Source organism: Alternaria infectoria (genome assembly GCF_024043175.1).
Source record: "Alternaria infectoria strain BMP 0036 chromosome Unknown scaffold_42, whole genome shotgun sequence".
NCBI classification, from domain to species: domain Eukaryota; kingdom Fungi; phylum Ascomycota; class Dothideomycetes; order Pleosporales; family Pleosporaceae; genus Alternaria; species Alternaria infectoria.
The window spans coordinates 54682-80010 of NW_026250731.1; the positions used below are offsets into that span (position 1 = coordinate 54682).

At 54.6% G+C, this 25329-nt stretch overlaps 11 protein-coding genes across 11 annotated transcripts; 3 read left to right on the top strand and 8 right to left on the bottom strand.

Annotated features, from left to right (window-relative positions):
• Positions 1-515: 515 nt before the first annotated feature.
• J4E92_010724 (uncharacterized protein) lies at positions 516-1738 on the bottom strand (the record flags this gene model as incomplete). The annotated part of the gene is made up of 2 exons (XM_051502059.1): positions 516-1478; positions 1595-1738. 2 exons carry the CDS (start codon positions 1736-1738, stop codon positions 516-518), a joined length of 1107 nt encoding a protein of 368 aa, XP_051347686.1.
• Positions 1739-2627: 889 nt separating this feature from the next.
• J4E92_010725 (uncharacterized protein) lies at positions 2628-3241 on the top strand (the record flags this gene model as incomplete). Its single annotated transcript, XM_051502060.1, has 2 exons — positions 2628-2681; positions 2732-3241. 2 exons carry the CDS (start codon positions 2628-2630, stop codon positions 3239-3241), a joined length of 564 nt encoding a protein of 187 aa, XP_051347687.1.
• A 99-nt stretch (positions 3242-3340) lies between these two features.
• Positions 3341-8179, bottom strand: J4E92_010726 (uncharacterized protein; the record flags this gene model as incomplete). Its single annotated transcript, XM_051502061.1, has 4 exons — positions 3341-5825; positions 6360-6936; positions 7016-7775; positions 7826-8179. The coding sequence occupies 4 exons, from the start codon at positions 8177-8179 to the stop codon at positions 3341-3343; spliced, it is 4176 nt and encodes a 1391-aa protein (XP_051347688.1).
• Positions 8180-9044: 865 nt separating this feature from the next.
• On the bottom strand, positions 9045-10750 carry J4E92_010727 (uncharacterized protein; the record flags this gene model as incomplete). The annotated part of the gene is made up of 3 exons (XM_051502062.1): positions 9045-10214; positions 10291-10385; positions 10450-10750. 3 exons carry the CDS (start codon positions 10748-10750, stop codon positions 9045-9047), a joined length of 1566 nt encoding a protein of 521 aa, XP_051347689.1.
• A 1608-nt stretch (positions 10751-12358) lies between these two features.
• Positions 12359-13873, bottom strand: J4E92_010728 (uncharacterized protein; the record flags this gene model as incomplete). Its single annotated transcript, XM_051502063.1, has 1 exon — positions 12359-13873. The coding sequence occupies one exon, from the start codon at positions 13871-13873 to the stop codon at positions 12359-12361; it is 1515 nt and encodes a 504-aa protein (XP_051347690.1).
• Positions 13874-14630: 757 nt separating this feature from the next.
• Positions 14631-16448, bottom strand: J4E92_010729 (uncharacterized protein; the record flags this gene model as incomplete). Its single annotated transcript, XM_051502064.1, has 1 exon — positions 14631-16448. The coding sequence occupies one exon, from the start codon at positions 16446-16448 to the stop codon at positions 14631-14633; it is 1818 nt and encodes a 605-aa protein (XP_051347691.1).
• A 677-nt stretch (positions 16449-17125) lies between these two features.
• On the bottom strand, positions 17126-18379 carry J4E92_010730 (uncharacterized protein; the record flags this gene model as incomplete). The annotated part of the gene is made up of 3 exons (XM_051502065.1): positions 17126-17461; positions 17515-17932; positions 17985-18379. The coding sequence occupies 3 exons, from the start codon at positions 18377-18379 to the stop codon at positions 17126-17128; spliced, it is 1149 nt and encodes a 382-aa protein (XP_051347692.1).
• A 549-nt stretch (positions 18380-18928) lies between these two features.
• Positions 18929-20345, bottom strand: J4E92_010731 (uncharacterized protein; the record flags this gene model as incomplete). The annotated part of the gene is made up of 3 exons (XM_051502066.1): positions 18929-18999; positions 19050-19258; positions 19306-20345. 3 exons carry the CDS (start codon positions 20343-20345, stop codon positions 18929-18931), a joined length of 1320 nt encoding a protein of 439 aa, XP_051347693.1.
• A 396-nt stretch (positions 20346-20741) lies between these two features.
• Positions 20742-21671, bottom strand: J4E92_010732 (uncharacterized protein; the record flags this gene model as incomplete). Its single annotated transcript, XM_051502067.1, has 1 exon — positions 20742-21671. The coding sequence occupies one exon, from the start codon at positions 21669-21671 to the stop codon at positions 20742-20744; it is 930 nt and encodes a 309-aa protein (XP_051347694.1).
• Positions 21672-21935: 264 nt separating this feature from the next.
• J4E92_010733 (uncharacterized protein) lies at positions 21936-23633 on the top strand (the record flags this gene model as incomplete). The annotated part of the gene is made up of 3 exons (XM_051502068.1): positions 21936-22100; positions 22208-23350; positions 23400-23633. 3 exons carry the CDS (start codon positions 21936-21938, stop codon positions 23631-23633), a joined length of 1542 nt encoding a protein of 513 aa, XP_051347695.1.
• A 691-nt stretch (positions 23634-24324) lies between these two features.
• Positions 24325-24987, top strand: J4E92_010734 (uncharacterized protein; the record flags this gene model as incomplete). The annotated part of the gene is made up of 2 exons (XM_051502069.1): positions 24325-24522; positions 24571-24987. The coding sequence occupies 2 exons, from the start codon at positions 24325-24327 to the stop codon at positions 24985-24987; spliced, it is 615 nt and encodes a 204-aa protein (XP_051347696.1).
• Between the last annotated feature and the right edge of the window lie 342 nt (positions 24988-25329).

The following is a 25329-nucleotide window of genomic DNA, read 5'->3' on the forward strand; positions in this document are numbered from 1 at the left end:
ATACTCTCCTCCAGATCCTTCAAGTCGTGGGATTACCGAAGCCTGAGCTCTTCGGCCGCCCGCGCGCGCGCATACCGGTTCAGTAAATGAAGGCTGGATGATGGAGGCTGTGGATCGTGCCGAGGTCGATGGTTTCGTAGATGCGCTTCTCAGCCAGACGTCGCAGCGCGCAACCCTTCCGTGCCAGAGCGCATAGTCAATATCGAGTGAGGTATGGCAGTATAGTGTGGAGGCGCGATGTTCTCGTGTGGGTGTCGGGGAGCGTCAAGAGGCAGTGCGTTTCGCCGCGGGGAAGCCGCCAATGACGTCACGCGTTAGCGCGTCAGCATTCACGTGGGCACTCTCACGAACTTGGATGCGCGCTTCCTCACATAGTCTATACATTGCAAAACGATTGTCCACATATATGCTGTCGCCGAACGCGATACCAAACGCCCCTCCCAAACGCCTCTACTGCGATGCAAATCCCCCCCAAGAACTGTCCATCGCCTCGCCACACGGTCCCGCCAAAATATCTAGGGTTTACCGTCCGCATTCTTGTAGCAAGGGAACCAGCAGTTGAAGCTCTGCGTATTCGGTGCACTGCCATGAACAACCTTGCAGAAGCGCAAGGGTTGCGCAGTCGGGTCCGTATCATCGTTCCCAGTCCATGGACCACGACCGTTGCCCTTCATATCCGAGTCCCAATCGAAGTAGTTGACGCCCTTTTGGACTGGCGAGTACTCAAATTCCAGCTTGGTACCAAAGTTGCCGGTGCGCTTTACTCGTAGGTCGTTGGGGAGACCCTGTAGGTCGCACGAGTCGTTGTTGTTGGGCAAGTTGCACTGAGCTGGCGTCGATTCCTTGTTCTCCCAGTCACTAAGCTTGATGTCCTTGATCGTCGCATCGCCGTCGCGAGTGAATTCGACGCCGCATTGGTACAGCTCCGCGTAGGCAGTGTCGGTCAATATGTACTTGTTGTCGTCGCCATTGCGGTTGTAGTAACTGCTGAGCTTGCCGGAAGCGAACGTCTTCTCCATGAGCTCGAATTGCAGGCCGTCGGAACCGCAGACACCTCTTGGGTTTGGGTTTGGCTGACAGAATGCGAGTTTGCTCTGATCAGCACCAGTGATGTCAAAGTCCACGTCGAAGAAGTCGTCGCGGACCATACCGTTGCTTGTTACAATGCGACCCAGCTTGCGACCGATGTCTTGATTCTCGTCAGCTACCATGCAGCGTAGACTGTTTGGCGCCAGTCGGTTCGGATCGCCGAATGGTAACTGCTGAGACATTGCAGGTGGCCATTCATCACAATCGTATTCACCCGGACCTGCTGTCTTGTCGCTGAACTTCTGGCTGAAGGGGAACTCGCCACAAGGGCTTTTGCCTCCAGCAGAGCACCCAGATGCCTGTCGGTTGTGTGCTTTCTCCAACTCGTTGCCCTTGGTGGGCCCGACGTACACGATTCTGCTTGGATTCTGGATACCGGCGGCTGGGGCCTACCGCAGACACAAATCAGTTCGAGTTCAAAGAGAGTGAGCTGGCAAACACTAACCACGCAATTGATGTAGTAACAAGCATTGTTGCAAGCACCCTCTCCACCGACACAGCTTACAGTCTGTTTGCCGTAATCCTTCCCAGCGCGCTTCACGAACATTCTGTCTGCCCTTCCGGGTGCTACTATGTCGGGCATGTTGTTGCCCTGCTCCAAGCCCATCGAAACCTGGAGCAGCAGAGAGATGGCCACGATGTAATGCATGTTGGGCAACGGAACAGACTTGTTTGACGAGTAAGGTATTGGAAGGCTCTGGAGGAAGTCAAAAGCGCAAACTGCGTTCAAGATGCGAGAAAGAAGAAGACTGATAACGGAGAGAGCTATGAAGCTGGAGAAATGTGCTGGTAGTGAAGAAACATCAGTAGGATGTTGCAACCTCTTTTATACCAGTGCGAGACTAGGTCTACTTCAGCGCATTCTACCCTCATGGTCATGGTACTTCGATCCTGGCGGCTGTATCTTGGGGGCTGCATAACACGTTCCCACAAGACACTATACTCTCGTGGTGCTCATTCTCAACATAGTACCCAGGCGTCCATCAGCGTAGACTTGAAAGTCAAAGTCTGACAGGTCAAACAGCCCCGACATGTCTTGAGTGGGAAGAACGCCTGACCACTTCGAGCAACACGGCCACATGTGTAGGTAATTATAATGTCTGGAAAGGTGGGTTGTCGGGGGGCTAGGAGCCGGGCGATGGTAGGCATAGTCAGCGTGTACGAGTGATCGTGGGTCTGTCTACGTTGCCGCCAACAATGTGCGACAAGGCTGAGTACATGTACCTCGAAAAAGATTGCGATACCTACACAACCATGCTCTTGATGCAGCCATGATTCGCTGCGTTGGACGTTCTGGAGTTTCGAGATCCACGTCTGAGCTTACGGTGCAGCTGCAGGTCAAGAATAAGGTGCGGCGCAGCTGCGCAGCGGGGGGCCTCGCGTAGGCATCCGCTCCGCCTCACTGCCTGCACCTGCGAACGCATGTGACGTCAGTGAATAGTAAGACCATTAAGGCCGCGACTTCGTCGCAACAATAACTCCGCAGACATTGTAGCTTTCTGACTTTCAAATAATAACCACAACCTTGCACAAGCAATATGTCTGACCCTCCCTACGCGCTCTTCGTCCTCGACAAGAGCATCACCAACGAGGTCAGCACCGCTGCATCTATTGACCATGTGCACGATAGTAACAATCACAGTATCTCAACTCCGCCCTTGAGCGCGCCTACCATGGCGCCGGTGGTGAGGACTGGGACTTCTGGGTGGCGACCGGTTCTTATGACGACCTACCCGCATGCCAGGAAGTTCACAAGCCCTCTCCCACCGGCGGCACCGAGCCGCCCGTCGCATCCTCCTTCGTCTCGCCCTGGCTCGGCAAGATGCCCGAAGATTGCGCAAGGTGGTTGCAAGCGATGCCACGCGCCGAAGACACGGATGAGAAGAAGTTCAGGGTTGACACGCCTGTGAACGACCAGTACTTTGTTTTCCTCAACGAATTCTCGAAGGAAGAAGATCTGGTCTTCGTCGCGCGCATTGTCGAGGAAGATGGAGAAGAGATGAAAGTTGAGTATTTTCCGCAGTCGACGGACAAAGTACAGAATCAGATGTGGACGAATTGGCAGTTCGACGAGAGAGCGATCATGTACCAGCGCCGGCAGTTTAGCAACAGGGAGCCAGATCGAAGTCAGTACAAAGCGCCCAAGGACTAGAGGTGTATAGTAGTAAACTCTCGCGCGGATGAAAGAGGCTGTCATTGCATACATGAGAACTGATGGCGGCGGTAGATGATTTCATCTCTCTTCTTCTATCTATGAGTCGCTCTCCATATCTATTCTCAATCCCATCGTTCCACAACGAAGCTCAAGTTGTCCATTGCGCAAGCTCCTGCCGACCGCAGTCGCGCCAGCTGGCAATTGTAGTGTAGCTGCCGTACCAGTCGGTATAACAATCGTGAAAGCAACGCTCTTGCCGCTCAACGTCCACGCCACCTTGATCGGTCCGTTGGGTGTCGGCACCGTCCCGCTGACTTCATACTGATCCAGCAATCCTATCATGGGAGTGATAAGAACCGTTTCGTACCCGGGAGAGGTTGGAGCGACGCCAAGAAGGTACTCTGGCAGTACATACGTCGGAGCTGCACCCCACGGATGCGCTAAGCTAGTGAAGAGATCGATACCAGGTGAACCATCAGGCTTTACGTATTCCCAACTCGCGCCAGAGTAATACTCGTTCTTGTTGACCATGCTACCCCATAGACTGTCGAGCAGATGCTTGATAGCAGGTGTGCTGTCCACTCCGAAGTCGCGCCTTGACTTGAATAGAGCTTCCAACAGAAAGCCTGATGGATTGGGAGCAAGCTGATAGTCGTCTGTCTCTATGTCACTCGAGATGGTCTTGTAGCCTACTGCGAAGCGAAGCTCCTCAAGCTTCGCAATAGAAGATGCTGCTTGGGTGTCGTTGGCCGCACCAGACAGGATTGCCCAGGCGATACCAGTCAAGGAGAAATTGCCTCGATCGGTGGTTGAGAGTGAGTATGTTCCGAGCTGATCATTCCATAGCTCACGATTGAGGGCCTCGCGCAGCTTGATTGCTATTTGGGAGTATTGTGCCGAAGACTCTTCGTCGCCCATCGCAAGCGCAAGTGGCGCGATCTCCTCAAGCATGTAAGCGAAGAGACCGGTCGTTGCACTACCGTTGGCTGGCCCCAGGAAGCTGAATGGCGATGGCACCTCCGGAGAACCTCCAATGAGACCAGAGGTAGGGTCAATGAAAGCCAATCTCGCAGTGGCAAGTTTCTTGATCTGATCCCAGTGAGGTTTCAGCCCGTCGCGGTTTCCGGTGTAGCGGAAGTATTGGCCGATTCCTGCCAAGAATAGGTCTTGGTAGTCCACCAACCCAGCGTAGTTTGCGATATTTGCTTCCTTGTACTGGGGGCGGGCTCCAAGATTCGTAGAGATTTGGGTAAAGCCGGCGTACGGGCCATCATCAAGCTGAAAGCTCAGCGCGTATATGATGGTGCCCAAGAGGTAGTCAAATCGAGCAGATGAAGCTGCGACAACACGCACAGTGTGGTAGAAGTCTCCTGTCCAGACTAGCCGATCCCGTTTGGCACCATCTACGCAGACTGAGTGTTCCAGAGGTGCGACCTGATACTCGGCCAAGGTCTCCTCGCTCGTTAGGGAATTGCGATATGTGGTAGTGCCGTTTCCAGCAGTGACTGTTACGTCTTTGTGATATGCGATCTGATCCTGCATGCCTCCGAAGCCCCATGTGCCCTGGTATCGAGAAGGTGTGCCAAAGTTCCCGGGGGGTGCAGGCGGAGGTAAAGGTATGAACGCAATCTCGGTTCCGTCTATGCTCACCCGATATCCAGTCTCCTCGATCGATGTGCGCACGCGATACCACATGTTCTCCTTAATGGTTGTGTTGATAGTAAAGTACTGGGCTTCTGGCACGGGTAGTGTGCTCTGGTTTACTAGACTCCATCCAGTAGTGAATGCCAGTGTGTTTGGAGGCAAAAGAGTCCGGTTTGTGTTTGCGAACGTGTTCCGCTCAGGGTATTCGGATGTAAGCACGAAGTAAGGCCCAAGTGGCGGCATTGCACTTGCTACTCTCCAGCCTGCGCCGCCGCGGGCGATCTTTACGTCAAATTCCAGTGTATAATTGACTGCGTCAACTCCTAGAGAGGATTGCGCACTGGTTTGGCCCCGGATATATGCTCCTTCTTTTGTGATCTCCCACGTGGATGGCGCATTTCCGGCATCTACGCACGCTACTTGAGCGACGCGACCTCCAAGGTCCAAGACGCGATTCAAATTCTTATCGGATGTCTGTAAGCGGCCTGGTAGCATTTCGGCGTCCAATTTTGAGCTTGTTGCACGAAATCCCAGATGATCAATGGTGACGGAGCCATTCGTAATCAACCGTGCGGTCTGCCATCGCTGGCCTCCTTGGACGAAGAAGCTCTCGATGTATCCCGTTTCCGTGACGTTGAAAGTTTCTACTCGGAAAGAGTTGGATAGTCCATTCGAGAATGTCCAAGGCCCGTCCGAGAAGGGCTCTTCCACGCCACGGTATTCTTCGCTGTACTTTACTTCGATCTGCACCGTTCCAGAAATTGCTGAAACGTGGAAGAACGGGAAGCCGGCTACCTCAGTGCCGTAGTCGAGTGTAACGAGTGGGCTATCTGGCGATAGGATCAGGGTTTCGTTCGTCCACGGCTTCAAGCCCGATGATGAGGGTGCAGATTGCTGTAGCTGTGATTGAGGTGCAATTGAGCCATATTCGACGAAGCTATTATGTGAGTGGACGGTCTTCTGTATGTATCACTGGAGCCTTACGCAGTCGTCAATAGGTTGACAAGAATTGTTATAATCGCAAAACGCTGAAGAAGATCCATCGCTGCTTCCGTGCGAGGTGATCTTGACAGGGCTTTCGTTGGCAATGCGGCCGGACCATGATTATAACCAGCGGTCGTCCCTACAACAACAACTGATGGTCGGAAGGTGGTGGAGAAGGAATAGCCGATGGAATGGTGCCTCTCGGTGCAAATGTAACCGACGCGATGTAGCTTCGGCAGATATTTGCTCACCATTGGCCAGTTCAGTCGGAGCGTTCTTGAAACTAAAGGTTTTCTGGGCAGCCGGGTACCCCGCACGGGGACTTCCCCACAAACCATCGTATCTCGTATCTCGTTTTGTGCAGTTATCGTACGGGGAACCTTTTCTAGTTTCCGTCATAGGGTACAGCCTGGATGATGCTCGGTCGGGCTCGGTCGGGTTCGGAGCAATGCTTGTGGCCGCATTGACGTTGCTTTTATCGTGCTACGATTCTGCGCTCTTCTCGAATCGTGTGAAATCTTCTCTTAACATATTTTGCAGAATTGTACCCGCCCTCGCAGACTGCGCGATAGCATCTTCAACGGCTTGTACATCGCTCATACTGATCTGCAACGTCCCGGACAAGAGCTCTTTGGTGATGTCATCTCCTGTCGTGACTGTCATCTTCTTCGTACCCGTGATACCCAAGTCGACCTTTGTGGTAGTCGCCCACGGTGTGCTGTACCACAACCACTTCTTCCCGCCGCATGGTATCCAGTACCGCCAGCTAATGTTGTAACCCTCGTTCGCTGCGCCTTTGGGTCGGAAGTTGGAAGGCAACGTCGTCTCGGGGTCCGGGACTTGTTCGTCGGCGATGCGACCGGAGAGCACGCGACACGACGGTATCAGTTGTATTGCGCCAGAGACACGGACAGCCAAAATACATGAATCGTAAAGATCCATCCCGGCCAGAGGCGAGCCCATGAGCCATGCGACACTTGAGAGTAAAGTGTCACCAATGACGCCGACCACAGTGACGCCCAGCTCCGATCTTGAATCTGCGCGCGTTGGAAGCTCGAAGTAATCTGTGTATTCCAGATTAGCGTCTCTCAAGAGCCTCCTAATAATCACGGGATCTTGTGCGTCGTTCGCATAGCTAAGCACGCCGCGGGGGTGGTTCAGGATCTGGTGCTTCGACACCCCAACCGCCAGTCCGAGTAGCCGCAAACTTAACTCGGGTGGCCGGTTCTCGTCCGTTTATGTTCGGTGTAATGATGTGTTTCATGTCGTCTACCTGCTGTGCGAAGTGAAAGAAGATCGATCGAAGCGCAAGCCAGATGACCTGGAAACCAAGCCAGATCCGGAAACAAACGGCCGGCTCATTCGAAAGAACGGCGTATGTGCCGAGAAGGGAAGTAATGCAAACGGCGGCGCCTATAATCCAGAATATCTGCCACGCGCGACCTCTGCGAAGGTTGACAGGTACCCCGAGGAGAATCCTGCGCTCTCCCCCGATCACTTGCGGTGTAGGCAGCGACCCAGAGACGACATCAAAATGTCTTGACTGCTCGCCAGGTGTTGTAGCTCTTCCGACGTGAAACAACTGCAACGCGATCGCCGAGAAGAAGGTGTACGCCCAGATGACTCCAGTAACCAGGAAGACGCGTCGAGAGCCGAAGTGGTAGAGCAGATACATCTCTACGACCTTCAGCAAGGTTGCAAACGTAATAATCCAGTCGTTTCTGGTCTGTGAGCGTTGTACAATCTCCCAGTAATGATCTCGCATGTAGACGTGAGCTTGTAGATGCTCCCCAGGTTGCATTACTGCACAAGATCGCAACGGGCCGGCCGTCCATTCATCGAAAGCGTAAACATCTTCGAAATCTTCTCTCCCAGCGGTTATCAAAGTAGAACCTTCGCTGGTCTGAAGTCGATTAGACATGTCCCCGTATGTGCTTCTTAATTTTGACTTACCTTGGTCCATTTCGCCGTCACTCCAACAGCACTGCCAGTGACTACGCGACTGTTTGCCTTCCTACTCAGACTCATGCAACACCCAATAGCCTTATCAGAGCCACTGGTTCTCACACCAACGGTATCTCGAAGCCATCCTGGTGTGCAGGCGGATATGCATGCTTTGACGATGAAGATCGACCCAAAGGAGCTCAAAGCCGCCCATGGCAAACCGCAAGCGCCGCGATTCCCTAGAGCAATCAATTCAGCAGTCGAGCCCCCGATCACAGCAGTCAGAGCCGCGATCTCGACCAGACCGCCGCTGAAGTTCACCTCCTCTCCTTCGTCTAGGCTGCTAGCGCATACATGGAACATGATGGCGACAGTGGGTGGTTGTCTTGCGCTGCGGAATGGAAATGAGGCGACACGACGCTTTTATGATCCAGCTGGCACCAGTTCCGGTTCATGATGCAGCCTGGCGTGATGCCCGTTCAGCTTCGGAGGGGTAGTTGTGGCTGGTCTGTACAGGCTCTCATTCGTCCGCGTCAGCATACACAACTCTTGCTTGCATTCGCAGTCGCAAGTATACTGGTTCGCTGTGAACAGGCTTGCCGCCTATGGAGTCGTCGGCAGCTCTTGCAGACATCCTAAGCTGCACCTATTCTCTTTGCGATAGCGACAGGCGCAATAAGGGAAGCTTATGTAAATTACACAGTCTAGGCAGCTTGTGCGCGTCAAGCCATTTCCCGTCTATTCGACGCGTCAAGCCTCGTGGCACAGCAGCGGTGGCATCAGGCAGGTCGCACTCATCGCAGCTGTCATCGCGACGATTCGCGAAGACGTGTTGCAGCACTAATCGGAGTGCGGTCTGGTCGCGATGGTGGTATACGTTGTCACGCAGGGCATTGTTTAAGTGGTGAGGAAAGGTTGAGACGGGTCCATTGTTGGTGGTGAGGCAAAGTGTTGGGACGTTGGCACGTGCCTTCCCAAGCGCCCGAATCGCCGCATGCAACTTCACGCGAACGCAGCAGGCTTACAATCATCATCTAACCCGCATGAATCGCATCATTAGTTTCGCCTCGCATTCTCGCAACCGCACTTCAATCGATATATTTGGGTCTTTGGGGGACCACCTCCAAGAATACAACGGTCACTGCAGGGTGCTGTAATTTCGTAATCTGCATTTTATTACGACTACCACATGCAAAGTCTTCTACACAAGTCTCTAGGTTATGTACGATTAAACATACAAGATTGCCGCCAACAGAATGCAGGAAACCAACAGACCAAACTGCCCTGCGTAGGACTGTACCGCTGACCCTACAAAGACCTGACGACGCTGCTGAGCCTGGTGTTGAGTCGGCACACTCTGAGGATTGCGGAAGACATTATCAGGATCGACCGCAGCCTTGATCTGCTGCAAGCGAGGCACATTGCCACCCCAGTAGGCCTGCTGAGGGTCCGCAAGCTCAGGGTCGACGTAGCCTGGGTACGCGCCCTGATCGCACGTCTCCTTCTGCACCAAGCTGCTAAGGCCAGACAGGAAAGTCTTGGAGGCGTCGGTGACAGGTCCTCCAAGATTGACGACATAACTCTGCATGAAGTAGGCGGCGTCGCGGTGCCAGTATGCGGTAGCGGTCTGCGGTACATCGGCGATGGCGCCGCCTTCGAGATCCCAAATGACGAGCCACACGGGCGCTCCCTTCTCAGTGCCATTGATGTAGGAGAACATGGATTTGATAGCTTCGTCCGACAGCAGTTTGTGACTTGGCGTCTTGACACTCTTGGCATAGAACGGGATGGGGAAGCTGCCGCTGGCTGTCAGGTCTGGGTCGCCGAGTCCTGGGAACGGAAGTTCGCCAACGGTGATGTCCACAACGACGGTTGAGGTATTAGCAGGAAGGATAGACTGCGCGTTCAGCTTATCGAAGTCGGACTTTGGGCCGTAGAAGTTGCCGTTGATGACCATCGAGCCCTGACTGAGAGTCATAGTGCTGGAAAACCGGCGGTCGAGATTCTTCTGCGTGCCAAACTTCTGCCATTTTTGGAATATGCTTGCGAAGGCATTTGCGTCGTCGGCCGCGATGGTGTAAGCGTACTTGGTGATCTCGGTCGGCGCGGGTGCAGTCTTCATAGTGAACTCTGTGACAATAGCGAAAGAGAAACCGGCGCCTCGGATGGCGAAGAACAAGTCGGGGTTTGTGCTTGCACTAGCTGTCACGGCGGTGCCGTTTGCGAGCACACATTGCACTGACACGATTTGATCGGCTCCCACGCCCAGCTGGCGACTGAGCGTTCCGAGACCTCCAATGGTCAAGTGGCCACCCGTGCCGATGACGGCTACTTCACCGTATGCCATAACCCGCTTGAGAGGTAGAAGCTTCTCGGAGATGTTGCCGAGAAGGTTTCCCTGTGAAAGGCGCACAAGTCAGCGGGAGAAACGACAGAAGACATTTAGACGTGTGTGGTATCGGGGAGTGACTTACTGGACCAAAAGTCACCGTGTGGTCACCCTCGTTATACGAGAAAGATGCCATGTTCTTCATGTCAACCACCAATGAGCCATTGAACCCTCCCAGTGCTATATACGACGTTCGTGTTAGCAAGTTCTTAATCGCAAGTCGTCCTTCTGGGTTCAGGCTTACCATAGTTCGCATAGCTATGGCCGCCGCTGCGCGCCTGGACCGCAACTCCTGCGGCGTTCGCACACTTCACGACCTCCGACACTTGCTCCTGGGTCTTTGGGAACGAAATCGCGGCCGGAACAATGTTGTAGTTGAGATTGTATGGGTGTACATCTCCCTGCAAGAACATCGGATCATTCGGTAGCATCCAAGTGCTGGTATCGTTGCTAAGGGCCGTTTGGAGACATTGCACGAAAGGGGCGTTCTGGGCTGTAGCAGCAGTCGCGGCCGTCAATACGGTCGCTGCCAAGAGGTTCTTCATCGTCGGAAACCGATGGTGAGGCTGAAGTATGATAAGGACTGTTGGTGGGCGAGTATGGCGAAATAGAGATGGTAAAGTCTTGGAGCGAGCGGATGAAGAAGAACTTGAGGAAAAGAGCGCTTGGAAAGGCGATTCCATCATCTTATGTCGAGAGGCCCAGTCTGCTTGGTTTTTCGCCCAAGCCTCAAGCCTTAATCAAGGATGTCCAGGTAATCTTACATACCGCCGTCTCCGACGTCAGCCCTACATCGCTCAACGACGGTGCCTCCAAAAACCTCCGCACTGCATGAAGATTAGACTGCGTCTTCAACACAGACTGAGCTTTGGTACTGGTTCGCACAGATCCTTCAAGCTGCCATCTGGCAGGCGCAGATTCTCAAGCATCTCGAAGCTGCAGCCCGGGCGTCTCCGCACGTCATCAGCCTTGTGCGCGCCACCACGTTGATGCGCAACCAAGAAACTCACTTTCCGAAAGAACGACCGGTAAGCACCATGCTGACAGAACGAGGCTCGAGGCGGGGCAAAGTAGTGGTTTTACTTCGGTGTTTGGGTTCGAGGCGCACTCTATTTACCAGGGGAACGCGTCCTCGGCCAATCACGGGGCGTCGCTGGAAAGATCCCCCGCGTTCCACATCCACGCATTGACTCAACGCTGGCTCTTCCCTACCGGCACCATCCGGGCATTGAATTGCTTACTACGCTAGGTATGCCACGATTGTTTGGCAATATAGCAAGTTCCTTCTCACCCGACACGGGCGTCGCGTCCAGACGCTCAGCACTGCTTGGTCGCGTCAGCGCAATGCGCGTCGCACTTGCAAAGATGACGGGCGTGCTCCTCAGCTAAAGCTCATCTCGACACAAGAAAACAAGACTAGCAGCTGTGGACATGAACGCCGTCGGCCTCGTGCCAGAACCCTAGCCTCAGGCAAGCAGCTCTCGCGCCGTATGTCTAACCGTGATGCGCACCCGTCTAGTCTGCTTCTAGAAGATGGGGATGGACAACCGCGAGGCCACGTAAAGCCAACAACACGCCGTCGCCCATTGTCGCAACGAAACACAGACGTCAGCTGCAACGAACGCAGTCGAAAGATCGCCCGACTGAAGATGCTTCGCCACGATAATAAAGGACGACAGGCCTGCACGCGCACTCGAGTCGCGTCCTTCTGGGGGATCTCATGACGGGCTCTCCCGTGAGCGTCCTCTGTTGCCAACAACAAAGCAAACGATGCGCTCCCGGTCCAAACCCATGGCGCGACACAGACGTTGAGAATCGGGCGAAATGGAGCCGACATAGCACCCGGTGGTCGACAGAACGGCTTCCGGTGGATGCCGTTGATGTAAGCAGGCCAACATCGGACGTCCTCGTCGGCGGTTGACAGACACGCAGCTAGCGAACCATATATCGCTTTCCTCAAAATCTCTATTCGGTATGCTCAAAAACTTTGCTAACTGTACCACGAGTGGAAGATGACGAGGGTCACTATCGAAAAGAACCAGATGCGGCGAGTTCCGTTTCGTTCTGGGGAAGCAATGATCACATTGGAACCCTAATTCGATTTGCAGCTATGATATGTATCAACTCGCTTTTCTGGCGTGACTTCTCGCTTATCATTTCGCAGCATTCCCCTCATCCTTCTTCTCCGGCGTAGGCGCAAACTTCGACCGTTCCCGAATCGGGCCACCATACTTATAAAACACAAACGGAATAGGCGCAAGCACACAAGCCATCCCAGCAATGAGCGAGCCACCACCACCGACGCCAAGAGCATCGAACATGTACTGCGTGAACAGCGGCGCAGCAGCTCCTGCGGCGGAGCGCACAACGGTATTCGCTGCCAACGCGCTCGCAGCATACATGAGGTACGTGTCTGTGAGGTAATTGAGATAAGCGACGAAGATGAGTAAGATAGAAGTCGAGAGGAAGACACCGCCGAGCGTAGGAACGACCCAGTGAACGCTATTGTACTCAGCCGACCACGCGAACCAGAACATGGTGATGGGGAACATAACGCCGCCAAGCATCGCCACCGGAAGACGATCTTCGGGTGTAGCTTTGTAGCCGGCTTCTGCTTTTTTTCTATCCCTGGCTGTGTTCGCGAAGATGATGGCGCCGCCGATGGCGGCACCGAGGGCAGAGCCGATGAGTGGGAGTTCGCCGACGCCGGAGTTCCAGCCGCGGTGTTGTTGGAAGACAATGGGGTAGATGGTGAAGAGCATGTATAGCAGGGCGTATACGACGGCGAGATAGATGGCGACGGCGAAGGAGATGGGGTCGATGAGGATCTTCCAGGGTCGGGTGAGGGCGACATGGAACATGCCTGCGAGGGTCCTATCCGTCACTTCAACTGGTGCCTTGACCTCTTCATATCCAGGGATCTTCAAGGCGCGTATGCGCTTGGCTTTGTTGCGGAGCACGATTGAGGGCAGTGTCTCCGGGATCGTGAACATGAGTATCTCAGTAAAGGCACCCAGCCAGAGAAGGACGTAAAAGCACCATCGCCAGTCTTTCTTCAGCTGGAGAAAGCCTGATATGACGGGTCCGAGCGAGGGGCCGATGAAAGTCATCATGGAGAAGGCAGCCATTGCATTTCCACGCTCCAGTGGTCCCCAGATGTCCGCTAGTACACCTGGTGCATTGGAGAGAGGGGCACTTGCGAAGGTGCCCGTCAAGAATCTTCCCACCAGGAGCCCACCGAAGTTAGGCGTGAATGCGCAAAGGAAGTTGAAGGCCAGGTAGAGCGTAAAGGTGACGTAGAAAATGTATCTGCGACCGAAGAATTCCGAGAGCGGAGCAAAAACCAGGGGACCAGCGCAGTACCCCAGAAGGAACAAAGTAATAACCAGGCCCCCAGCTTCGGTGGAGACGTGCAAGTCTGTCGATAGAGACTCAAGCGTGCCAGATGGGCTGGACGAAGCGAATGTAGCGTTCACAACTAGGGTGACCGACACCACGGTGATGTACCATCTTCTTGCGGTGGACCAGTTCTTAGGGTTCTCGATATCATTGGGGCCGAACTCAAGCAACCCTTCATCGTTGAGATGTATTTCTTCGGAAGCTTCTATGTCGCCGGTCTTGTATGGCTTCGCTGTCGGCCGCGACAAGAATCGCTCGAGCTTTTCCATGGTTGACGATGAGGATGGGGTGTGGGGAGAAGGCACAGGTGGAAACAAGCCTTTCCCCACGGCTTGGTGCGTTATACATAGGACTATTCAAGCCACACTTCAGCGCGGATGATGAAATGGGCTCGGCCGAGGCCATGGTTGGTAAGGGTTCGGAGCTCGTCATTCCGCGGAGGGCGCCAACCGAGCGTCCGCTTGAATCCACAGCGTCATCGAATCATAGAGGTCGGTCCAACGTCAGCTCTGACTTTGAAACTGTATGTTTCTGAGATGCAACCCATAAGTTGAACTGCGATGACCCCGTGCCTACAGGTAAGCCAATGCTGATGGGTCAGATTGGTCGGAGGGTCGCGACATGAGTGGGAATGTGAAGGATTTTGGCGCAGTTAAGCGGTTTTCGGAGATAATGAACGATGACATCAACAGGTTGCCGCGCCCCAATTTTCGGCTATGCTTTTTCTTGTTCTCTACACAGCAGACATTCGAGGGTCATTTCTCTTACGTGTTGAAGATGATGTTCTATAAATGCCTTTGTGGCAATGGAAACCTAGTGCTGCTCAAACCATGCCTCTAAGAAACAGCTGGTCGCATAGGAAGATCCGACAGCATGCCACACGGATGTTAGCTTAGGCGTCCAAGCTAAGGTAGAGAAAAGGACGTATTGCGCGGAAGGGTGGATCTAAACGGTGGAGCGGAAGCGCGGCCAGCTCATGGCCTGGGGGTGGATGCAGCTGGATGGTCCACCTCAGGCTGTGCTAGTTCAGGCGCGCTGCGAGTCTTGAGTAGGGTCCGCATCGTCGCTGTAATACCCATCATCGTCAGCGCTCGCTCGTCCGGTCAACTCGTACTCTCCAGCATCAGCCAACTTCGCCGCAGGGCCGTCATCAATGTCTTTGAACATGCGATAGAACACAACCCCCGCAACACCAGCGATCAACGCCAATCCAAAGTACAACCACTGCAAGTGCGGGTCCCTTGCCAATGGAGCAATCAAGATACCCAGCGCACTTCCACCCGCGCTTGTGAGCAAGAAGAGACTCATGATGAAGCTCTTCATATTCTCGGGTGCTTTCGCATATGCCAGTTCCAGGCCGGTAACACTAGCGAGAATCTCGCTCAGCGCGATCAGCACGTATGCTGGGGCTTGCCATGCGACGTGGACTTCGTTTGGTTTGAACTTGCCTTCGCTGATCTTTCCGGCGTCGCAGTTCGATGGGCTGAAGTAGCAGGGTGGTGCTGCGTAGATCTTTGATTGGAGAGCGCCTGCGTATAGCATGGCGAGCGCGGCCACGAGGAAACCGAGAGAGATGCGCGTTATTGGCATTAATGCGATGTGCAGTCGTGTACGGATGAACGGGTAGACGAGGCGGTCCATGATTGGGATGAGGATGATGATGGTGACGGGATCGATGTTGGGAAGGATGTCGTTCGGAAGGCCATGTAACTCCATTTGGCCAGCCTGTGAAACGAAGTTGTTCAGCATCTGCGAGTAGGAAAGCCAGTAAATTGGGAAGAACAAGAAGACCTTGCATGCGACCAGCGCAGTCTTCAACTCGTCGATAAACTTGTCGTCCCAAGTCACCTTCGACCTGCTTCTTCCGTGCCCTTGAGCGGAAGCTTTCGCTTTGTCAAGATCTCCGCCGTTCCTTGCGGCGATGTACAGGGCGCGAAAGCAGTTGCCAATCACCCCACCTTGAGGTGGCTTGATAATATACTGCTTCCTTCCTCTCACCAACACCACATAGCCCACGCAGAACATGACCAAGGGTAGAAGATAAGCACTCCAGAAACCAACATGTAGCTCCAACATAGTCGTTCCGATCGCTGAGATCGAACCTACATTGATACACATGTAGAATATCATGTAGATCCTCTGTACCGTAATCTCCGGATCGACAATGACCCGCTTTCCTCCGGGCAAGTCCTTAACGAAGGGTTTGTTGGACCGCACTTGCTCCGCGATCAACGGCGACACATTGCTTTTGATGCCACCAGTACCCAGGCCGATGACCAGCATCGCGACAATAAGTCCAGGGTATGCGGCTCCACCTCGAACCGCCCACGGCAAGCTGGTGACGAAGAGAATTGCGATGCCGACCATGTACACCAAACTGAACCACTTAATCGTCGCATACTTCCCCAGATACTGGTCCGCAACAACGGCGCCAAATAAAGGCGTGAGGTAGCACCAGAATTGGAAGAAGTTCGTCATCGCTGTCGCACCACTCTGCTTCAAGCCAAGAGCGCCAGGCAGGCCATTGGGGTCGTTGTATTCGTTGGCGATGTAGTTCTGGAAGGGCCCGGAGAGTCCGTAGTAGGCGAAGCGCTCACAAAGCTCGACAACGGCGACTAGGAAAGCGCCATATGGCAGCGTGTCCGCTACGCGAGGCAGAAATAGCAGATCCTCTGCTGTCGGTATGGAGCCAATATGAACAGGCGCTTCAAAAGGAACGGCATCCGCGTCTTCATTTGCGACGTCTTTGTCATGTACTGTGAGGTGTGCACTTGCAGTCTCGGTCTGCGCAACAGTCGTGTAGGCACCCCGCTCTTCACCATTCTGTCGCCAAGATGACGCCATCTTGAATTGAGTTGTTCGATTAGGTGTTCCTTGGTTATGCTCTCTTGGTGCTTGGTGGTCCCATTCACTTGATTGGGACCCGTCACGGCGATCAAAGTCTCTTGCCGCTATATTCTGTGCGCACGCTTATGGCATGGTCGGAATGCGTATTGTGTCCATGGCGGCGCGGTATTGCGTGAAATTTGGAGTCTGAGCCGTGACTTGATGAGATTAGAGATGAAGACACGCGTTCGCGGCCTCGGGAAGGTGAGACGGTGCTCGTGTCCGGTCTAGGCCGGATCGGTTGCTGAATACCCCACAACACATCACAACCGTTAAAAGACATACCCTTCGCGATCGCACATGAACTCGCATCATGTTTAAATGCAGTTAGTGCTAATAGCTATCGCGAGCTGGGCTTGCTACTAATGGGCAAATATTGCCTCTGCCAAATACATTCGCTCAAGAAGAAAGGCCCGTAGGTACAGTGAATAGAATCGCAATCGTCCTTCGAAGCGTACTCGAAGGGTGCGCGACAGTCCAGTGAAAACGAAACAAGGTCTTCGCATCAAACGTCTTCGATCGAGTGTCGACCGCAAGTACACCCCGCCCCAACACCCTCTTCGCAGATCAATCCTCCTGCATTCCAGTAGCCAAACCCCTCAAGCCACCATCCCCTCCTCTTCTCAAACAAGCCCCTACCTAGGCGTAGCAGGCGGTGTCATCATATTACCTCCGCCTCCCCACCCAATCATACCACCACCCTCAACCGCCTCACATTGCGACATGTGGAAGGCCTTCAGTACGTTCTTGTTCTCCGAGAACTCCTCCCACGCACTCTCATCCTGTAGTATGGCAGGCATCCTCATCCTCACACACTCGATGATAGCCTTGCGCAATCCGCGGTCGTTCTCTGGGCATTGCTCGTGGTAGATGCATGTAGCCAGGTCGACGATCATGAGCGGGTCGGTGATGAAGGGGAGGCGGTCAATGATGGCCTCGGCGGCGCGGCGCTTGATGTTCTCGAGGTTGTACTGGGTTGGGGGTTAGTATGAAGGTAGGGAAAGAGAGGTACGAGAGCAGTTACCTTGTCCGCGGCGATGAAGAGATCAAGGAGCTGGTTCATCATGAGCTCTTTCTCAATCTCCATTCTCAGCGCGAAATTGGTGAAGATGGAACCAGTCGTCGGGTTGTAGACACCGTACATTTCGTCGAGGAGTGTGGATACGACTTGTGCTGATTCTGGAAGCTCGATGGACTGCTTCGCGGTCTCAGAGAAGCCACCGCTGCATACTGCTCTGAAGTAGTATGACTCTTTGCAAAGCTTGACGCGATGGACGCGGAATTGACTGCCACCCGCGACAGTGAAGTCTGACCACTCGCCTGTCTTTCGTAGGCGAGGCCACTCGGAAGAGTCGGCGGGAACGGCCATCCAGGGCTGCGGAGCTCGGCTTGTGAAACCTTGCTGTTCCATGTCGAAGTCGGGCTTGACGAAGGCGACCTTCCTATCGCTAATGTCAGTTCCAGCCACAGCATCTAATGCAAAATTACACTTACTGTGGAACTTCATAACTGTAGAAGAAATGGTTGCCAGCCACCGTCGCAATATCCTCCAGCACATCTAGGAAACTACGAGCTTGGTCCGGTGACGCAAACTCCAAATCTACTTGTAGATGCTGGAACAGGATCGATACTTTCTTGCTCTTGTCCCGCCAGGCTGCTGCACGTGCGGTTTTAGCCTGGAAATAGATAGGCTCGTTTGTCTCGGGGAAGCGGAGGACGAATGCGATGCTAGCAGACGTGTATACGACGAAGCCAAACTCAGCGTTGGCACGATCGAGGAAGAGGGTTGTATGGACAGTGGTCTTCTGCTCCTTGCCAATGGAGAAGGACTGGAGCTGCCAGAAAACTGACCCGGGGTCCTCGGCAATGGACTTCGGGAAGGGAGGCATGGTGATGTGGAGTGTTGAAGACCGTGGGAGAGATGCTGCGATATATGGAACAAAGGTCGTTGGTGTAAGGAAGGTGTCAGTGAGGTACAAGATCGATAAAGAGAGTCGAGTTTGGGGCGAGTTGTTTCCAGTACCAGCTTCGCGGTGATGAGGTTCGCGATATTGTCAGCGGTGAGCAGTGAGCGACGAGCGGAGATTGTCGCAATGGCATCGCAAACAGGAGTCCAAGGCTCTGCCCAATCGGCTTACTCGATTGAGCCACTATTAGTAAGTTCAGCCTGATGATGAGGGATGAAGAGTTGTATATCAATTGCGGCCATTGGGAGGCGTAGGATGAAATCGATTATTATATTGCGACTCGGTGCTATCAAAGCCGTGGGCAAAGCCGAACCCTACAATCAATTCCTTTGATCATTTGAATCCGACACTCCGTGCCAGAGGCTATGTCGTGATATGTATCGCGCCCTTAAGCGCCAATAATACAGATGTTGTACAGTAAATTCGGGAGAAGATCGTTGATATCGCGTAACGCCGAGCTTGAGATAGACCTCACCAGGTCGTCGCGACCTGCGGGTATTCCTTCTTGCTGATCTTGAGGTCGTCATAGACAGAGTCATCACCTAGGAATGCATTAGCACATATCGCACTTGCCAGCGACTTAACAACGTACCGTGAAGATGCTCGACGCGCAGCTCATCCTCATGTTCAAGCTTCTCAATTTCCTCTTGTGGAGTTTCCTTGTCATGCTTCTGGTCCTTGGTAGTAGGCTCGACGCCGCTCTCCATCTTCTCGCCGATGAGCAGGATCTGGCAATACTCATAGTCCAGGTATTTCGGCTTGACTTCGACCCAAGCCAGTCCGCGGAACTCTTCGATAAACCTGGCAATGGTCAGCCATGAACAACTAGTCATATCAGGATTACTTACTCCTTGGGAAAGTCGGGCTTCTGAGGAAGCTGGGCTGAAGCCGGTCCGCTGCGCTCAGGGTTCTTGACGCTCATGACGAAGCTGCCCTGGTCCTTGATACCCAGGTCTTCCTGAACCTCTCCCAATTCGGAAGGTATGGTGGTAGAGTATACGAGGTGGCAGGTCCGGTCTTCAGTGCGCGTAATGGCATACACGCCTTCCGCTACAGGCGCCACAGGCTCGGTGCGTCGACTGCCTTGTGTCTTCGTCTCGTACTCGTCGGCACCAAAGAAGCTCTCCTTCAGCTCTTTGATGGAAGTGTTCGCCTTTTCGACAAATGCCATGAATTTATCGTTGTGCGACTTGGGGAAGACCTTCTTGGGCAGCGCAAACAGTCGGATGTTGTTGTCATCGGCGAGGGCACCGTCGCCTAGCTTGGCTCCGGATGGCATTGGTCGGAGGACGAAGAAGGTACGTTGAAGGTCGCCGACGCTCTCGGATTCCTCGACGCCGACGCGGTTGCGGGTGAAGAAGTAAATGACGCCCTTCTCGAGGATGTTGGACGGCATTTGCTTTGCGCGCTGGGAGGACTCCTCGATCGCGCCTTCGCCGTCCGCGCTGGTCTCCTTTGTCGCGTTACCCGCTTTGTCCTCGCTCTTCTCTGTCTGTGTAGTCTCTTCGGCCTTGGGTGCGGCTTCGGTGTCTTGTTCCGCCTGGTCGTCCGTAGTCTCCATGTCTGTTGATGCGGGCCTGTCGTCATCGCCAGTAGCCAAGGCCGTCGCGTCGCTCGCGTCCACGAGGTCTTCGGCGGCCTTCTTCTCGGCCTCGTCTGCATCTTTGGAGTCTTGACCCCCATCCGAGGCGTCCTTCATCTCGCTGTCAGACTCCTTGCCTGTATCCATTGTCTCCTCGATAGTCGCTTGCTTCTTGGACGCCTTGCGATCGCGCTTGGGAGACGGCTCGACTTCGGGCTTGCGTTTGGTACCGGCTGCGACATCGTTACCTTTTGCTGGGCTGGAGCCACCATCGGTGCTGCGTGCAGAGGAGCGTGTTCCTGCCATTGTGGATGCAGTGAGGTCAATTGAGTGGAGTGGTGTAGATTATTGAAGATATGAGTGAAAGGATGGGAGAAAGATGGAAGACAAATTGGGGGAGTGATGAAAGGGGCTGTTGTTTGCGCGCGCTGGTGGTTTGTGGCAGGCGCGTCGCGTGAAATGGTGACGTCAATGGCAGTCATTAGCACATCGACGCGTCAGGAAGGCACGTGCAGCGTTGGACCATGAGACGGAAGCCGCGAGCGGTCATGAGCGATGATTTGAGAGCGCGTGAAATACCCTCGCGCATTCACGTGCTTGACGTAGCAAACCTATCGAAGCTGATATACAAGGCCTTCGTATCGTACATCCTCTCATCGAACGCACCCCGGTCTACGTAGACGAAGCCACAACGAGGTTTGCTTATTCGTGCCTCTCGAGAAAGGCGTGAATACCGTCGGCGATGCCCTCCGGACTTGGCTTCTCAGCGCATACATCAGGAGTGAAACCAAACTCCTGCTTCAGATAATCGCGCGTGGTCGGACCGATGGTGCATATCAGGATGTCTCTCTGATCAGCAGTAGCCTTGGCTTTCCCAGTCTCTATGTCGAGCAGACCAAGGCTCTCAAGCATGGCCTGACATCCGCTTGGAGAAAACACAACGACCCACTGCCGTTTCGAGCCCTGATCCGCGTTTCTGCGCCAGATTGTCGAAAAGTCCTCCTTGAAAGACTGCATCTCTCCAGTCTCGTATATAACCAGCTCATCTACTCGCGCCCTCTCTTTTGGATCCAGCTCTTGTGATTGCAGGGTCTTTGGTATTATATCCCTCCTCTTGTCGCCGACCATGAACAGTACGGGTGGATTCGCAACACCCGGATAAAGGGCGTTGTAATGCTTCAAGATGAAGCCAGCGAGAGCTTCGCCGTTGCCGGTTTCCTCTCCCAGGATTGGACACTTAAGACCCAATGATCGCAGTCCGCGAGCTGTAGCTGGGCCTACTACGTACAGCGGCAGACTCTCTGGGAGCAGGTCGTCGATGTCGAGGGCGCCATCTCTACGGATTTCCTCGACAACCTCGCTGAAGGCTTCGACTGCACGCTGCGAGGTGAAGATCAGCGCGCCATATGTCGCAAGACCCTGCTGCGCTTGTGGCACGAAGCCGCGATTGGTGACATGTTGGCGCACCTCACGCAGGGCATCTCGCTTGAACCTGTGCTCGAGAACGGGCACGAAGACGGGCGCATAGCTGCCGTTGTCGAGTTCAAGGAACAGCTCTTCGTACGTGTCTTTGGGCACTGACTTGGTCTTGAGCAGCAGAATGGGGATGCTGCCCCGCGATTGTTCCGCCATAGCCGTGGTTTGGTGTGTGCGTGGTCGAGGCCCCGAGTGAAGGGTCAAGACTGCGGGCGGCACACTAGCCCGCCCGCTAAACATCGGGAAAAGTTGCCAGCATCCGTGGTTCACTCGAGACCCTCGAATTTAATAGTTGTCCTCCCACCGCCTCCGCGCCTCGCCTGCACATTCACGACTCGGCGGTCTACCCAGATCTCGCAGACCTCTCTCCCCCGCTGCAACGCCCAGTCAGCCCTCAACCCAATTGACTGCACAGCAAACATGGCCGACGTCGCAACTCCACCCGCCGCCCAGGCCTCGACCAACGGCACTGCTGCCCCTCCGGCGAAGCAGCAGGTCGTCAAGCCCGACAAGCCCGACGAGGACAAGTACAAGGAGGAGCTCGCCAAGCTGGAGAAGGAGCACGCCGCCGCCCAGGAGAAGCTGGTGAGTCCATGTCCCCGTGTGATGCGCGCAGTCGCACGGCCACGAGCTGACGGGTGGCTGCATCGCACACCACCACTCAATCCGGGAAAATTACTAACGACACCCAGAACGCGTGCAAGGCCAAGCTCGACCTCGCCAAGCCCAACAACAAGGACTCGCCCAACGCGAAGCGCCAGCAGGAGCTCAAGACGGAGCTCAACGCCATCCGCTCGACCCAGCAGGGCAACAAGTCCGGCCGCAACTCCATCTTCGAGAAGATCAAGAAGCTCGACGAGCAGCTTAAGCAGCAGCTCAACGAGCTCAAGACGGCCAAGGGCAAGTCCAACTACAAGTCGGCCGAGGATGTGGACCAGGAGATTGCCCGTCTGCAGAAGCAGGTCGACGGCGGCATGATGAAGCTCGTCGACGAGAAGAAGGCCCTGGCCGAGATCAGCGCCCTCAACAAGGCCAAGAAGAACTTCTCCGGCTTCGACTCGCAGCAGAAGAAGATCGACGACATCAAGGCCCAGATCGCCGAGCAGAAGAAGCTGCTGGACGACCCGGAGAACAAGGCCCTCTCCGAGAAGTACACCAAGCTCCAGACCGAGCTCGACGGACTCAAGGCTGAGCAAGACGAGGCCTTTAAGAACCTGAGGTCGCTCCGCGAGGAGACTGACAAGGCGCGCGCAGTGCAGCAGGAGAAGTACCAGGCCCGCAAGGAGCTCAAAGACAACTACTTCCAGCAGCTCCGCGCTTTCAAGAACTACGAGTTCGAGGCGCGCAAGATCCGCAACGAGAAGAGGCGCCTCGAGCAGCTCCAGTACGTCGCCGGCAAGCGCAAGGAGACTGCTTCCAAGCGTCTCGAGGAAGCCAGCGCACCTGCCTACGGCGACGAGATCATTGCCTGCGAGGGCTTGATCCGCCACTTCGACCCCTCCGCCCTTCCTGCGAAGGAGACCACCGCCGCTAGCAAGTTCGCCGCTTCCGCCCAGCGCACCGTCGACGACTCGGGCTTAAAGGGTACTCGCATATCGAAGAAGGACACCGAGGAGGAGAGCTACATGGCTGGTACTGGTGGCAAGAAGGGAAAGAAGGGCAAGAAGGGCGGCGCTGCTGCCAGCAAGTTCAACCTGAACATTGGTATCATCGAGGAGCTCGCCAAGGTCGGCGTCGACCCCCCATCAAGCCAGGACGAAGTCCCCGCCACCGTCGAGAAGCTCCAGGCCAAGCTTGCCCACTGGAAAGAGGACCAGGACCGCAAGACCAAGGAGGTGAGTGATTCTACATACCACTGCGAGGATGCTGCTAACGAGTCTTTAGAACATCGCCAAGGCGCAGAAGGAAATCGACAAGCTTGAGGCCGAAGAAGCCGCAGAGGACGCCGCCAACGGCAGCACCGACGCCGCTCGCAAGCCCGCCCAGAAGAACCAGGCCGTCAACGGCGACGCATCCGCCGAGGCTGAGCTTGCACAGGAGAAGGACGCCGCAGCGGACGCTGCTGACGACCTCAAGAAGGCCACGATCGAGGACAAGGAGACTGCCGCCGACGCATAGAGTGCGCAGTGTCAAACATTGTCACTAGGGGTGTTAGCCTCTTGAAATTTGGGTCATATTTCCGGAACATTGGCATGGTGTAGGATCTAGCCCACATCTTCATTTCTAGCTTGGGATCTTGGAATCGGTACATTGTCCGCTATTGTTACGAGATACCAGCATGGCATGGGACGGGGTCACGGAGTGGAGTACGATGTGTCTCATTTAGACGCGCAGCAGACCTAAAAGGTTAATATCACCATCTCATCTTCAATGCATCGATCAAAGTGACATGTACGACTGAGCATCTAGAACTTGGTTATTAGCTCAAAGAAGCATGACATGACGCAAGACCCTGAACTACAGACTAGACCATCCGCAACAGGAGCCGGTGCCGGTGACAGCCAAAAGGAGTTACCCCACATACATAGCGGGGTGGATGTGGTTCCCAAACGCGTGGTGGTGGTACTGATGACATCATTGGCAAAGTCCTACAAAGTCGCGCGACATTCTCAGCTCCTCTCCCACACACTACCTGCTTAACGATAACTACCCATTCCAAGGTATGCTTTCCTCTCGTTTCCTTTCTCAGTGCATTGCAAGGACAGCGCGAAGGTCGCCTCGAACATTGTGCCTACAGAAGCTGACGCCTTCTCCCCAGCTACCAAACAACCACGCCGCTCAACGCGTATTCTCTACAACCACCATCACCATGTCTGGCTTCAGCAACACCGACACCGGCTCCAAGACCGCCGACCCTTACACCCAGAAGAACCTCGAGGAGCCCTCTCTCAAGGAGAAGTGCGAGGACCTGCTCAACTTTGTCGACAAGACCAAGTTCTGCCTGTTGACCACACAGGCCGCAGACAGCGACCTCCTGGCCTCAAGAGCCATGGCTGTCGCCGCAAAGGTACTTTACACCCAATTGACTACTCAAGACAGTGCTGACAAACAACAGGAGGGCCACGGCTTCGACCTCCTCTTCCACACCAACACCGAGTCCGGCAAGACGGACGACCTCAAGGAGCACAAGTCCGTCAACGTCGGCTTCATCAACAACTCAGGCGAGTGGGCGTCCATCTCCGGCCACGCCTCCATCGAGACAGACCGTGACGTCGTCCGCAAGCACTACTCTCCCGCGCTCAAGGCGTGGATTGGCGACCTCGGTGACGGCAAGCATGACGGTGGCCCAGAGGACCCGCGCATTGGCATCATCCGCGTCAAGGTCAGCACCGCACAGTACGCTGTGTCGAAGCGGACACAGATTGGTGGGCTTGTTGAGCTGGCGAAGGGGATTGCGACGGGTGAGGCGCCGAATGTTAATAAGCTGAGGCATCTTGATGAGGCCGAGATCCAGCAGTATAGGAGCCAGTAGATGCCATCGTTCCCTTGTGATACTCCAAGAAAGGGGAAGGAGATAGAATCATGATGACGAAGAGACAAATGAATAATAATCATACTTCCTACCACGATATCGTTATTGCAGAGTGAGCTTGTTGAAACCTGGAATGACGTCATACAAGCGCGTTCCATCCTGGTCCTTCCGCGTCAAACCTCGGCGCCATGCACAGCTCAAAGCATTCACCCACCAAGCACCCGTCGGATTCCCATAGCAAACCTCAGCGCACCCAAAATGGAAGACCCAGGTACGTCGCCCCCTCCCTTCCTCTCCTCCAACCCCCATCCCTCATCCCTCCCTCGCGCATCCCGCTAACCT